Genomic DNA, 13,647 nt, shown 5'->3' with positions numbered 1-13,647 from the left:
AGTGGGTATGACCCCAAAGCAAACAAACAAACAAACAAACAAAAAATAAGCATGGATCACTCAAACTCAAAGTTCTTCCTTACTGATAAAATCCTAGCAACAAGTTCTTAACTGCTTAGAATCCCTTTCTATGAGGTGGTGATGATGCAGTTTGGGAAAAATTCTTTGAAGATAAACTTTTCAAAGGCAACCAAGTGGTACATACAGTCTGCACTCCAACTGTTCCAAATGGGCATCCCTTTCCTTTATGGGCTACTTTCTGCTTTCACCTCCCTAAAGAAACTAATCTTCTCTTAATGACATTTCTTCTCTCTCTCTCTCTCTCTCTCTCTCTCTCTCTCTCTCTCTCTCTCTCTCTCTCTCTCTCTCTCTCTCTGTCTCTGTCTCTCTATCTCTCACTCTCTCTCTCATAAGTCCTAAATAAAAAAATTTAGTTCCTATTCACCCTGAAATTCTTTTCTGGTTTTGTTTTGTTTTGTTTTTGTTTTTCGGTCACATCAGTGATGCTCAGGGATTACTCCTGGCTATGCACTCAGAAATCGCTCCTGGCTTGGGGGACCATATGGGACAAGGGGGAATCTAACCCTGGTCTGTTCTAAGTTAGCGTGGACAAGGCAGACGCCTTACCCCCTTGCACCACCGCTAAGGCCCCCTGAAATTCTTTTCTGGGAAGACAAATGATGAGCCTGGGGAACCCTGAGCAGAGCTAAGATTAGAATTTACTTTCCTTTGCCTGCAAAGAACAAAACCCTATCCTCAAGCCCCCCAAAAGCTGCATTGTGGGACTGGGGAGAAGTTCTCCATGGCTGCAGGAGCTGTAAGCTAACTTTCCTAGTTAAATCACCTCCATATAAAAGGAACCTGAAGTATCCCAAATAGAAGACAATAGTTCACTCTCTCCCATCTCTCTGCTCTCTTTTCCTCTTCCTCTCCCCTCACCTTCCCTCCCTGACTCCTTTCTTCTCCCACTGCCGCCCACCCTCATGGATAAGATTGAAGAATCCACAGGGATCATCTCAGTGACCACACAGTGAAATTTATTTCTCAAATGCGGTCTTTTTCTGGGCTCTGCTCTTCCTCATTCTGAAGAGACTTAGATTTCCAGAGGCTTCTTGCTTCTAAATCTGTGAGAGATGAGGAAAACATGCTGTCTTTAAAAGCTTTGCTCTAGAACACAAATATTTCATGGAGAAAGTCCCACTGTTTTGTCCTGGACATCCTCCATTGAAAGGGACCATGAGCTTGTGTGTGTGTGTGTGTGTGTGTGTGTGTGTGTGTGTGTGTGTGTGTGTGTGAGAGAGAGAGAGAGAGAGACAGACAGACAGACAGACAGACAGATACTTGGGAGTAGATATTGGTAGTCTCCCAAAGGGAGATGATAGGGGGAATGAAGAACAGAAGTCATTGATAATTTTTTTTTTGGTTTTGGTTTTTCTGGGTCACACCTGGCAATGCTCAGGGTTTACTCCTGGCTCTATGCTCAGAAATCGTCCCTGGCAGGCACAGGGCACCATATGGGATGCCAGGATTCGAACCACCATCCTTCTGCATGAAAGGCAAATACCTTACCTCCATGCAATCTCTCCGACCTCCATTGATAATTTTTAATAACCATAAATCATTCCTCCCTTCCCCCCTATAGTTTTGAGAGGGGAAACATTCAATAATGATGCACTGAGTAAAGATACTCAGATGTCAACCAGGTCATCTGGTAGACTAGGATCTACCCTAGTGCTCAATAGTGACTATCACCACAGGAGATGACATTCCATTTGATTAAAATGTCATCAATTAGAAACATATCAACTTTGCAACTAAGGACTCCTGGATGATCATGTAAAACTTACTTTCACCCTACATTGTTGTCCCAGTGTAGTGACTTAACAAACACACTAAAAATCATAACACAATCCAAGTGTTGGGAAATGATCTCTATGCTGGTCAGAGTCTCTTATGGGTGTGTGTGTAAAAATAACACCCCACTGTACTATAAGCAACCTTGTAACCATGGTGTTTAAACAAAGTAATTTATAAAAAGGTTATCATATATATCAATTTAAGATAAGAAGCAGAGGGAAGAAGGAAGCACTTAGTGAGCATAGTAGAGTTGACCATATACAAATGAATTTTATTTGTGTCCTAGAAAGAAACAAAAAGAAATTTTTTTCTCTTATTTTTTGGGTCTGGGACCACACCTGGCAGCGTTCAGGAAATATTCCTGGCTATGTGCTCACAAATGACCCCTAGTGGCTTTCAGGGAGCCATGTGCAGTATCAGGGGTTGGCGTGCGGTCAGGAGGATGCCAAGCAAATGTCGTAATTCTTGTACTACCTCTTTAGCCCCACAATTATTTCTATAAAAGCCATTGTCTTTGCCGTAGGTTAATTATTAGACAGGACTAACCCTGTCTGTATTGTCCATGAAGGTTGAGAAGTGCTGAGATTCCGGTAACCGTACAATCACTGAATTCATTTGGGCATCCTCCTTCCCAGGCCAATTTGGAAACATTTACTGAGGGTTGGGTTCATTATGTAATAAAGTTAACTGCTTTTTAATAAGGCGTCTAACTGACCATGTATGTACATGGTCTCTGCGGTTGTAAAAATTGTAAAAGGAAGCAAAACTAAAAATGAATTTTTATATTGCAGATGGTAGAGGCTTTGTGCAAATCGTTAATTTAACAGGTGAATTATACTGCCATAAAAGAAGTGTCTGCATTTCTGGAACCCCTTCATTTCTTTTGCCTGGGGATCTGCTAGAAAAACTTCACAAAACTCACTCAAAACTCAGCTGTTCAGCTTGCAAAGGGACAAAATGGTTGTAAATAGCTTTGCCTCTTCCAAGGGAGCCCTTTCAGGCTTTGGAACTGAGCCTTGCAGGAAAGGAGGGAGTTGCCTTTCAGCTCCAGGTGCAGCGTGGTGCCTGATAAGATTAAAAGGATGTTTTTCCTCCCAGAGAGCATTCCCTCTGAGCACCTTGTTTCCTAAACAAAGTGATTAGATGACAAATGGTGCAATTTAGCCCCTCCGAGCTCAGTAACTTGCTCCTTACTTCCTGATAGAATGGTGAGGTTTGGGTTACCATTCCGAATTTGTATAATCAATGACATGGCCTAGATTTATTTTTTATTGGTATTTGAGTCAAAATTTGAATCCACAGATATAAGCAGTATATAACCATAGTTACAAGTGAACCCAGATTATACATGCAAAGTTTTGTTCTCAAAATTATAAGGTGCGGGTATATGAATTAGAAGCGTGCTTCTAGATTATGCCAAAATTTTTAAAATGCAGAAATGTAAAATTACATCTTGAAAATATGGAGATGGTTTAGATGGCTTATAAACTTCAATAATCAAATGTTCCTTGTACCAGATGTATGACAGCTAGAGGATTCAAGTGACAAGCAATAAAATCTCAAAAATTAATACTGGTCAAAGAGAATGGGAATATTTTTACATTTCACTGAAAATACTGGATTTTCCTGAGTCCTATCTTTTCCTCACAACTTGACTATTTACTAGAACACAAACTCAGAAGGTGTGGTTTGGTTAAGGAATTCTAGTGTCCACTGCAAAGGTTTTCATGATCAATTCACACTGGCTTCCTAACAAGATGCTTTTTGATTTTGGTCAGATCTTTTCATTCCTTCCACTGATGGAAAACCAGAGGGATTATTTACCTAATGTCTAATTATACCATCACTTGCTTCACATCATTGCTAATAAAATGAACCAGCTAAAACTTTCCATTGTGTAAACAAAAAATAGGGTAAAAGGTGCCATCTAAACCCTTCCAAGAGCAGAAATCAATGGCATTAATCCGTCCCCAAGGCTGAGCTGCCATCACCACCATCTAATTTGACTAAATCCAGCCATTCTTGGAAAATAGCCCATAATTCAGAGAAACTTTCAATTGCCATGGAAGATGAATAGCTGATGCAAATGATTTAATCCAGCAGAGCTTTGCAAGCTTGTCTTAAGCACAGGGAAAGAAATTCATGAGGGAATTTTTGGGGGGTTGGGGGACTGGATGATATTGGAGTGATTTAGACCAAACATTAACAGGTCACCCTGCCTTCTGCACAACTCCAGGGCCACAGGTAGTACCTGACAAGGGTTGTTTGAACACAGGTTGACTTTGAGTGAGGCAAACACTTGTCACTTTTTTACACTCCCTTTAGCTTTTTGAAGGGCTTTCTCTTTGGGAATTCCACTTTCCCACCCAGATTCGCTTAAAGCTCTACCTAGAGTTCCCCAGGCCATCTTATTGCCAAGGGAATCACCCACATCTAGACCTCTCCTTATGCATCCAAAGATGGACCAGCATGAAATTTCTGGTCCAGAATTAAGTCCTGAGATCTGGGCCTACTATCTGAGCAGTGGCTCTTGTTGAGCTGATCTCTCTCGCCTGCCAGAAACATGTAGTGGTTGAACTCAGCACTTCCTAGAATGGGAAAATCAGATAAGTTTTGGGAAAAGACCCGAGTTTCACTCTGTGATTTAACCTGGAGGACCTCTTAATTCCCTTCACTTCGGTGCCAAGAACTCTGCTTGACTAAGAAGTTCAGCTAGACTAAAAGAACATCTGGACTTGATTGTTGAGAAACGAAAAAAAAAAAAAATAGAGTCAACACAATGAAAGAAGTGTCTTTGCAAATAGAACCTTGGGGATCATGAAACAATGGGTCCTCCTCCTTGTTTCTCAGTGTAAACCTCTCCTCAAATCATAAAACCATGTGGATGCTTTTAAGTATTAAAATAAGAAACTTCTTTATTTCTATCAAAATAGTTAAGTTTCTGCAATGCAACTCAAACTGAACTCACTTTTTGTGATTGTAAAGACAAGATAATTGGAAAATTGAAAATATTATGAAATTCCAGAATTTTCTCAAAAAACAAGTGGTGTTCTCCAGTGGTAACAGTATTGTTTTTAAGTCTTTCCCCTTCCCCATATGTAAAATTCACTGATGTAGCCTCTGCATCTAGAACATGATCTGGCACAGAATAAGCATCCCCACAATATTTGCTGATTGAGACTTCATGAATATATGTGTGGACAGCCATGTGCAGGGCTCTACTTCTGACTCTGTGCTCAGCAATGCTCATTACTGATGCTAGGGGGACCATATGCAGCCCCAGGTATTGAGCTAAAGTCATCTGCATGCAAGGCAAGAGACTTACTTCCTGTACTATCTCTGTGATTATAAATAATTCCTGGATGGCCAACATTTGAGGGAAATTAAGATTTTTGTGACTAATGCCAACCTGTTGTTTCTATCTGGTAAATGTACCATGAAAGTGAATTTCTGCCAAAAAATGTCTCATTTTTGCCCAAAGATTTTATAGCATTTCCTCTCAAACTCAGATACCCAAAGACAATAGGGAGAACTTTAGGGGAGTTACTTTCATCTTCCTGGGTCTCTTCTTCTGCTCATTCCCTTTTCATCCTGATCCAGCTGTTCAGCTTATGTTGCATCTTCACTTTGCCTGTGCTCTTTTCTTTCCTTTATCTTCTCACATGGTCTTTGTGATGCCACCCTGAGACTGAGTGATAGCCCCAAACTCAACTGCTCAAAACTGATCCCAAAAGAGACTCTACTAACGACATTGCTACATAAGTATATGGAGGAATTAGGAAGAGAAAGATGAGAAGGAATGATCCAGATGAAAACTCCTGAGAACAGACCCAGGATAAACATTGAAGATATACAGAAGACAATCATTTCAGTCATCCTTTTCTTCCTCAGTTCTCTTATCTTCTCATCTTGCATGCTTTTAACCCAATGCAGAGTTCCTCACCCTCTAGTTAAGAGAGTACAAAATGATAATGTTTTCTAACTTTTCTGGGCTTCCCACTGAAGTATCTACATGCACCAGTTTCCTTGCTCTTCCATAACATCTTATTTCTTTCTTTTCCATGCCCCTGCCTGAGGACAAGAGCCTGAGTAACCTTAGATACTAAGAGGTAGGGTTTGTAAGGGCTTATTATATTCTGAGTTGGATCTCTCTAAATGGGATTTTTGCCCTTCTAAGAGACCCCAGAAGCTCTTCCTCCCGTCCCAATAAGAGATCAGAGGGTGACTGTTAATGAACTTTGGATGGAGTGGGTTCTCCTCAGACAATGAATCTCCTGGGTCTTGATCTTGGCATCCAAGTTTATAGAATAAAAAAATAAGTGTTTGCTCTTAGAAACACCCTGTCTCAGAGATTTGGATTAAAACAGATAATAAGCAAAACTAAGCTAAGCAGTAAACTATGTCTTTACCTTTCCTCCCTCCATTTTTCCTTTCTTCTCTTTCCTCTTACTTTTCTTTCCCATTTTTCTTTCTCTCTCATGTTCATTTCCTCCCTTATTTACTAAACACACAAAGTTGTATTTTTTTTAAAATTGAACCTTTTTTATTGTTTGATTTTTGGGGTATCATACCTGGTGGTGCTCAGGACTTACTGCTGGGTCATATGATATGAAACATATCTATGGACATTTGATATGAAACATATCAAGGGGTACTATGATATAAAACATAGATACCTTATGTACTAAACATAGTACCCATGTACTATATCTCTGATATTCCTGTTATGATTTTATTTAAAGACAAACTATATAATGCTGAATAATTCCACTCCTGTCCATCAGCCTCAAAAAATAACAGGGCAGGGCAGAAAGGCAGGTCCTATCAGGCTGGAGAAATCTGCCCCTGCCCAAGTGGTTACCAACTGCCAGAGACTGTGAGTGTCACCTGTCCGTGTTTTTCTACTTTCCTGTGTCCTGAGCTCCTGAGTGGGCAGAAAAAGGCCCAGCAAAATTGCTCTCCTAGAGTTGCTTGGGACCAGAAAACCAAGGGACACTGACTCTCTGAGTGAAAACCGGCAATAGAGATAGCTAGCAAATAGGCAGGTCCTCTGTGCCGTCAGGCTGCAGAAATCTGACCCTGCCCGAGTGTTTACCAACTGTGAAAGACTGTGAGTGTCGCCTGTGCGTGTTTTTCTACTGTCCTGAACCTTTCCTGAGCAGGCCAAAAAGGGCCCAGCAATATTGCTCTCCTGCTTTGCTTCGTGGCCGTGAACTCTTGATAATGAATGAACCTCACTGCAACAAGCAGAAAAAATCACACTACAAGTGTGACAATGGGGAAACCTCGTAGGCAAACACCATGCATGAATGAAGATGATAGATCTGATGACACAAAAAATACAAGCCATCTGATTAACCTCTCAGATAAAAAGTTTAGAATAGAAATATGGAGGATCCTCATGGAAACCAAAGAAATATAGCTCTAGCTGAACAGAACACAAAGACAGAAATCAGAAAAGTCTAAACTGAAATAACAGATCTGAAAAACACGGTAGCTCAACTGAAAAACTCAGTGGACAGCCTCTCCAGCAGGGTAACAATAGCCGAGAACAGAAGCAGTGAACTGGAAGATCAAATGCAGAACAACTCCATACAGCAGAAGAGACTGGAAAAGAACCTTAAGGCAAATGATCATACAATGGAAAAAGTACTCAAGGAATGTGAACAGATGAAAATAGAAGTCTTTGATAAACTCAACAGAAACAACATAAGAATCATTGGAGTCCCAGAGGCCAAGAAAGGAGATCCGCAGGAAGAATCAACAGTCAAAGACATCATCGAAGAAAAACTTCCAGAGCTAAGGATTGTATGCAATCAAATCCTGCATGCCCGAAGAGTCCCAGCTAAAAGAGACCCAAAGAAAAACACCCCAAGACACATCCTAGTCACAATGACGAATCCTACAGATAGAGATAGAAAAATAGCAAGTCCATCATTTCTGTATTAAAACATGCGAGTTCTTCAGTTGATTGAAATAAATTTTCACCTGAAATGTGAGAAGAAACTTTTTCTGCTAACATCATAAGCACTTAAGCCAACTCCTTTTTTGTGAACTTGTAGAAAATTATTTCATCATGGATGAAATAATTAGCTTATTTTCTTGATCAGAAGATTAATTTATCACATTGTGTGTTTCTGCGTTTTTATTTTTTATTTATCCAGTTTATACCTTTCTTGGCATGGTGCTTTTCCCTCTCTGATGCTCAAGAAATATGATTGGGTGAGACAATTTGTGATTTTGCAAATGCCAACTCCTGTTGATTCCTAAGCTCTTGCAGGGAAGGAAAGCAAGCATGTCAGGAGGGAAATATTCTTCTTCAGTATGTGTGGGAGGATGAGGGATGGTTGAATAGCTAGAGAACAAAGGGGCTAGGAAATAGCATTCTCTGTCATTTCTATAACCTTTGCTAACATTTTTCTTTTGAGGCTATAAATTCATTTTGTTCAAATAGAAAGCTTTGTTGAATAAAAATATTCTTCAAATTACCATGAAGTGCACTCTGATCCAAGATGAACCCATTAAACATTTTCTTTATTATCATTAGACCCAATACACAAAGATTGGAAATATTTGTCCAAATTCTAAGGATGAACTATCCCGCTTAGCAAGAACTGAGAAGCCAAAGGGCTCACTTTTGTTTTGTTCTGATGCTCAGGAAAAGCAGGTGGCTCCAACCCAGCTCTGTCCCTTTGTCACTTCCTATGAGCACATTCAACTCAGCTTTGTTCACATCAACAAGGGGAGTCAGTGCCAACCAGTGAGTGCTAAGAAGTCCTGAAACCAGTCAAACATTCTAGAGGGAAACACAGAGGACACAGGAAAGCTAAGTGCTACAAAGTCTATGCATTTAGCCAGCAGGATATACTGGCAACAGGCCCTTCAGGAGGAAAAGTTCCTGGCAGTGGTCAAAGGGACCTAGGGGGTGTCAGGCATGGAATCCAGGTAGGCCATATGGGAGGCAAAACCCCTCCCAACTCTGGCCATGAGAGACTGGGCAGTAGTTTTAAATTACAAATCCCTGCTGTGGAGATGTTTATCAACATCACTCTCTGAGGATTCTTCGGCTCGTAATTTTTTAAAGGCAATGAAAGGATCGACCAATAATGACTGAACATTTATATAGAATGAAAGCGATTCACAGTTTACTATGCAATAAACAGAAGTCGAACCATATATCCACAGACTGTAAATAGTAAGAAAGCGTGGGATGCCTTGATTGAGAACATTAGCTTTTGGTGGTTATAAAAGGAATAGAAGCTTATTACTGGCTAGTTTCTCTTTCTCAGATGGAAAAGGAAAGGATTATCTTGCAGCAGAGATATATAAAAAAAAAAAAAAAGGAGAGAAATGAGTGTACCACCCATGGCAGAAATCCTAGGGTTGGGGACCACAAGGACAGGGCTACTACTAGGGAACCTGGGTTCTTGATCCCATGACCTTTGGTGACACTTTTTACACAGCCTGTGCCAGGGGTGAAACCAAGTTCTCATTAAAGCCTTTTAAACAGCTATTGTGGACCGACATCTCTGGCATAAGAAATGGTGTCTAAAGAGGTGTTGCTGCTGCAATGAATCCATCCAGTAAAGTGACTCAGTAGGAAAGGTGTTGCTCTAATATGACTCAGCAGGTGCCCTGTGAGAGAACCAAGAGACAAGGAAGCGGTTCAAGCCACAGGGAGAGGCCTCAGAGGCAACTAGCCTCACTGACCCCTCTTCAGGGCATTGCTCACTTCCAGCACTGTGAGAAATGAACTTCAGCTGTCAGTCACCCAGTCTTGGGGACTGTCGTGTAGCTGTTCTGAGAGTATAACTTGCTGTCAGGCAGGGGAGCTCTGAAGAGTGAACCATGAGCAGCTCTGTGCAACTTAAGGCAGTAGGGCAGGAAGGGCGTAATAGTGCCCAGCATATCTGCAACATGCAACACTACATAGCCGTGAGGGAGAATGAAGTCATGAAATTTGCTTCTACTTGGGTGGATCTGGAGAGGACCATGCTGAGCGGAATGAGTCAGAGGGAGAGGGAGAGACATAGAATGATCTATCACATTCATTTGAGGGATACAGAAAAAAAGATAGTATGGTAATAATATCTACATAATATTCACATAATATCCATATAATATCAGAGACAATAGAGAGGAGGTCCAGGAGCACCAGTCCATGGTAGAAAACTTGTCACAGAGAGTGGGGAGTGCAGTGAAGGCAGAGAAGGGACCAATGTGACAAGGAGAGTTGAGAATGATCACTCTGGACAAGAACTGTCCAGAAAAGGTGGGAAAGTGGTATGCAGGATACCTCTTCAGTAAAAACACTGCAAGCTACAGTATCTAAAAGGAAAAAGGGGAGAGAGAACTAGAGAGAGAGAGAGAGAGAGAGAGAGAGAGAGAGAGAGAGAGAGAGAGAAGTAAAATGTCTGCCATAGAGGCAGGTAATGGGGAGGAAGGGAGGGAGGGAAACTGGTGGGAAAAGTGCAGTTGTGAAGGGTGTTGTGCAGTGTATGAATGAAACTCAATCATGACCATTTTTGCAAAGGTGTATTTCATAGTGATTCCATTAAATTTTTCTTTTAAAAAATAAAATATCAAACAACAACAAAAATAAACCTAAACACAAATGTTACCACAATAGTCTATTCACCTTAGAAGGTGCATTCCAACAAAAGGAGTGCAGAAGGGAGACAGTCAAAAACACAAATGTACATTGGGATACCAACAGGCACTTGTAAAGTTGGCATTTAAAACTTCTTGGTAGCCAAAATATCTTTCGCCTTACAAATAGCAGTAATGGGACAGGACATTCTAGCAAGTATTGCTTTGTCATGAATGGGCCACAGTCTTGGCTCCTGGCTTATTCCGGCTTTTTCCTCCCCTTTGCTCAGTGGGATAACATGCTTTTTGAAGTGGGATGGAAAAGTGACTCATAGTTTTTCACCCTATAAGTAGATTCTTATAAAAACAGCAGCTGTCTAGTTACAAAATGTTTTCTCTCCTTTTACCTTCATCTTCTCCACTTTTCAAAGTCCCCCCCCCCACCCCTGTTCCTCCTATCCGACCCTTATCAATGCATTTTCCCATGATTTTCTATTTTCCAACCCAGTGCATCTGCCCCAAGCAGTGATGACATGAGGACTGGCAACTCCCATTTCAAGTTCTGTCCAGGAAAAAAAATAAATGGGTCTCTTCAAAGCTCTGTTCTAGTTCTACTCCTGATTTCTGGTCACCTGGTCTTTGTGGCTCTGAGTTCTACATCTTACTGTTCAGGTGATGCTCAACCCTGTTCCAGTGCAGGAAGAAAGCAGAGGAGGAGATGGGGATTAGGAAGAACGGGGACAGCTTTCTCCCATTTTCTGTGGGTGTTCAGGAGCTGAAGCAGAGGAGGTTGAAGAGTCATACAAGGATCTTGATGAGGGAACACTTAGGGCAAAGATCCTGAGAGTTCACTGTGCTTTGCAGAGTCAGAAAAAAGGCAGTTGGGATGGGGTTGTGCTAATAAAGATAACTGAGTCAGACAGTGGCCAAATGTGAAGCGCCCCCTACAGGACATGTGTCCCATTCTTCAGGTCTAGAAAACCAACAGCGATAAAATGAAATGAGATGTCAATTGTCATTACTGGACAATTGGGAAGAGAAGTGGAAATTTGAAATAACAGCATAAGGTACAGCCCCTTGGAGTTTATCAACCGAGGTAGGACACTGAGTCATTCTGTGATGGGCACAGTCACAAACAAGGGTGGCTGGACTCAAACCCACTAATTTACCCTATTTTTCATACCATAAGATGTACGTTTCCCTCCATAAGTGTGTCTAATGGAGCAAGTGTCACCTAAACTGAAGCCTGAGTGCAAGGGAAGAGAACATTTAAAAGTAATGTGCACCTTATGGTCAGGCGCATCTTATAGAGTGAAAAATATGGTACCTTTTACTGCCAATGATGTGGCATGTGAAAAAAGATAATTACACACAATTTTATTTAGATTTTTGAGTTATGAGATCAGGTATATATCAGGCCTGTTCCTGACAAAGCAATACTTCTAGAATGTCCTGTCACATTATTGCTATTTGTAAGGTGAAAGGTATACAGAAAAAGACTGGACATCTGTGTTGCAAAAATCATCACTTAGTCTTGGTAACTTCTATAATAATTTTTTCTTTTTGTTTGGGGTCACAGTGGTGGTGCTCAGGGTTCTCTTCTGGAAGTGCTAGGCACCATATGCAGTATGGGGGTGAAACTTCTGTACTCTCTCTTCAGCCCTCAACAAACTTTTGCTTTTGTTTTGGAGTTTTATTTGGTGGTGCTCAAAGTTTACTCCAGAACAGTGCATAAGGAGCCTAGGCAATAGAACAGTGGGTAGGGGGCCGGGCGGTGGCGCAAGAGGTAAGGTGCCTGCCTTGCCTGCGCTAGCCTTGGATGGACCGCGGTTCGATCCCCCGGTGTCCCATATGGTCCCCCAAGCCAGGAGCGACTTCTGAGCGCATAGCCAGGAGTAACCCCTGAGCGTTACCGGGTGTGGCCCAAAAACCAAAAAAAAAAAAAAAAAGAACAGTGGGTAGGTGTTTGCCTTGCATGTGGCCAACTCAGGTTTGATCCCTGGCATCTCACATAGTCCTCCAGAGCCTGCAGGAGTAATTTTTAAACTCAGAGCTAGGAGTAACTTCTGGGTACCACTGGATATGTACCCAAAACAAAAACAAACAAACAAACAAACAAACAGAAGAGTACTTAAGGGGTCACTCCCAGCTGTGTGAGGGGCACTATATGGTACCAGGGATTGAACCCAGCAAAGCACATGCTCCAATCTATTGAGTTTCTTCCCCAGCTTAGTGGCCAATATAAATTTTACGTTAAATTTTACCATGTCTTAAGCATGGTTTTTAATTCTAGAAAAGTGAAATTTTAATATCAAAAGGGTCCCACTTGATTCATTTTATTTTTAGCTTTACATATGAAAAAGTCAAAAGTGAAAACCTCTTTATTGCTGTGCATGAATATGGCATGTGTGCTCATATCTGAAGTTCTATGTACCCACATGTACCTCCCCATGCCTGTGTTGTCAGGCCCATGCTGAAAATTCCACCATTTCATGGCCACTCCCTCGAGCTCCACCCTGGAATTCCAGGCATAACTTCTTCTGTGATCCACAATCCAGAGATAATCACTATCTCTAGATCTGGAGAGGATCATGATGAATGAAATGAGTCAGAGAAAGAGGGTTAGATATAGAATAATCTCACTCATTTGTGGAATATAAAATAAAAAATAGTATGGTAATAATATCCATGGGGCAGGCGAGGTGGTGCTAGAGGTAAGGTGTCTGCCTTGCAAGTGCTAGCCAAGGAAGGACCACAGTTCAATCCCCCGGCATCCCATATGGTCCCCCCAAGCCAGGGGCAATTTCTGGGTGCTTAGCCAGGAGTAACCCCTGAGCATCAAACAGGTGTGGCCGAAAAAAAAATCCAGAGATAACAGAGATGAGGGCCAGGAAGACCTGTTCATGGTAGAAAGTTTGTCACAATGAGCAAATTGGGCAGAAAAGGCACCGTTATGACAGTGAGAGCTGGAAATGATCACTCTGGACAAGAACTGGGTGCTGGAAAGAGATAAAGTTACATAAAAGATACAAACCACAAATGGCCACAAATCAATTTTTCAAAAGGAAAGCAAGAAAGAGAGAGACAGAGAGAGATAGAGACAGAAAAACAAAGAAACAGAGAGAATGAGAAAGAGAAGTAGAAGGGCAGGAGGGAAACTGGGGACATTGGTAGAGGGAAATGTGCCCTGGTGAACAGTGT

The 13,647-nt window shown here is 41.4% G+C and overlaps 1 protein-coding gene across 1 annotated transcript in view; it reads right to left on the bottom strand.

The window, feature by feature from the left end:
• Positions 1-1,044: 1,044 nt before the first annotated feature.
• The window catches only part of TAS2R1 (taste 2 receptor member 1), a 42,936-nt gene continuing 30,333 nt past the window's right edge, over positions 1,045-13,647 (bottom strand). The window contains exon 2 of the mRNA XM_049769025.1: positions 1,045-1,124. Coding sequence (XP_049624982.1) covers positions 1,045-1,124 — 80 coding nt within the window. The remainder of the gene's footprint in view (positions 1,125-13,647) is intronic.

The sequence above is a fragment of the Suncus etruscus genome, chromosome 2, assembly GCF_024139225.1.
Source record: "Suncus etruscus isolate mSunEtr1 chromosome 2, mSunEtr1.pri.cur, whole genome shotgun sequence".
Classification (NCBI taxonomy): domain Eukaryota; kingdom Metazoa; phylum Chordata; class Mammalia; order Eulipotyphla; family Soricidae; genus Suncus; species Suncus etruscus.
Note: the sequence above shows the minus strand (reverse complement) of the source record. Positions and strands in the feature narration are given on the sequence as shown.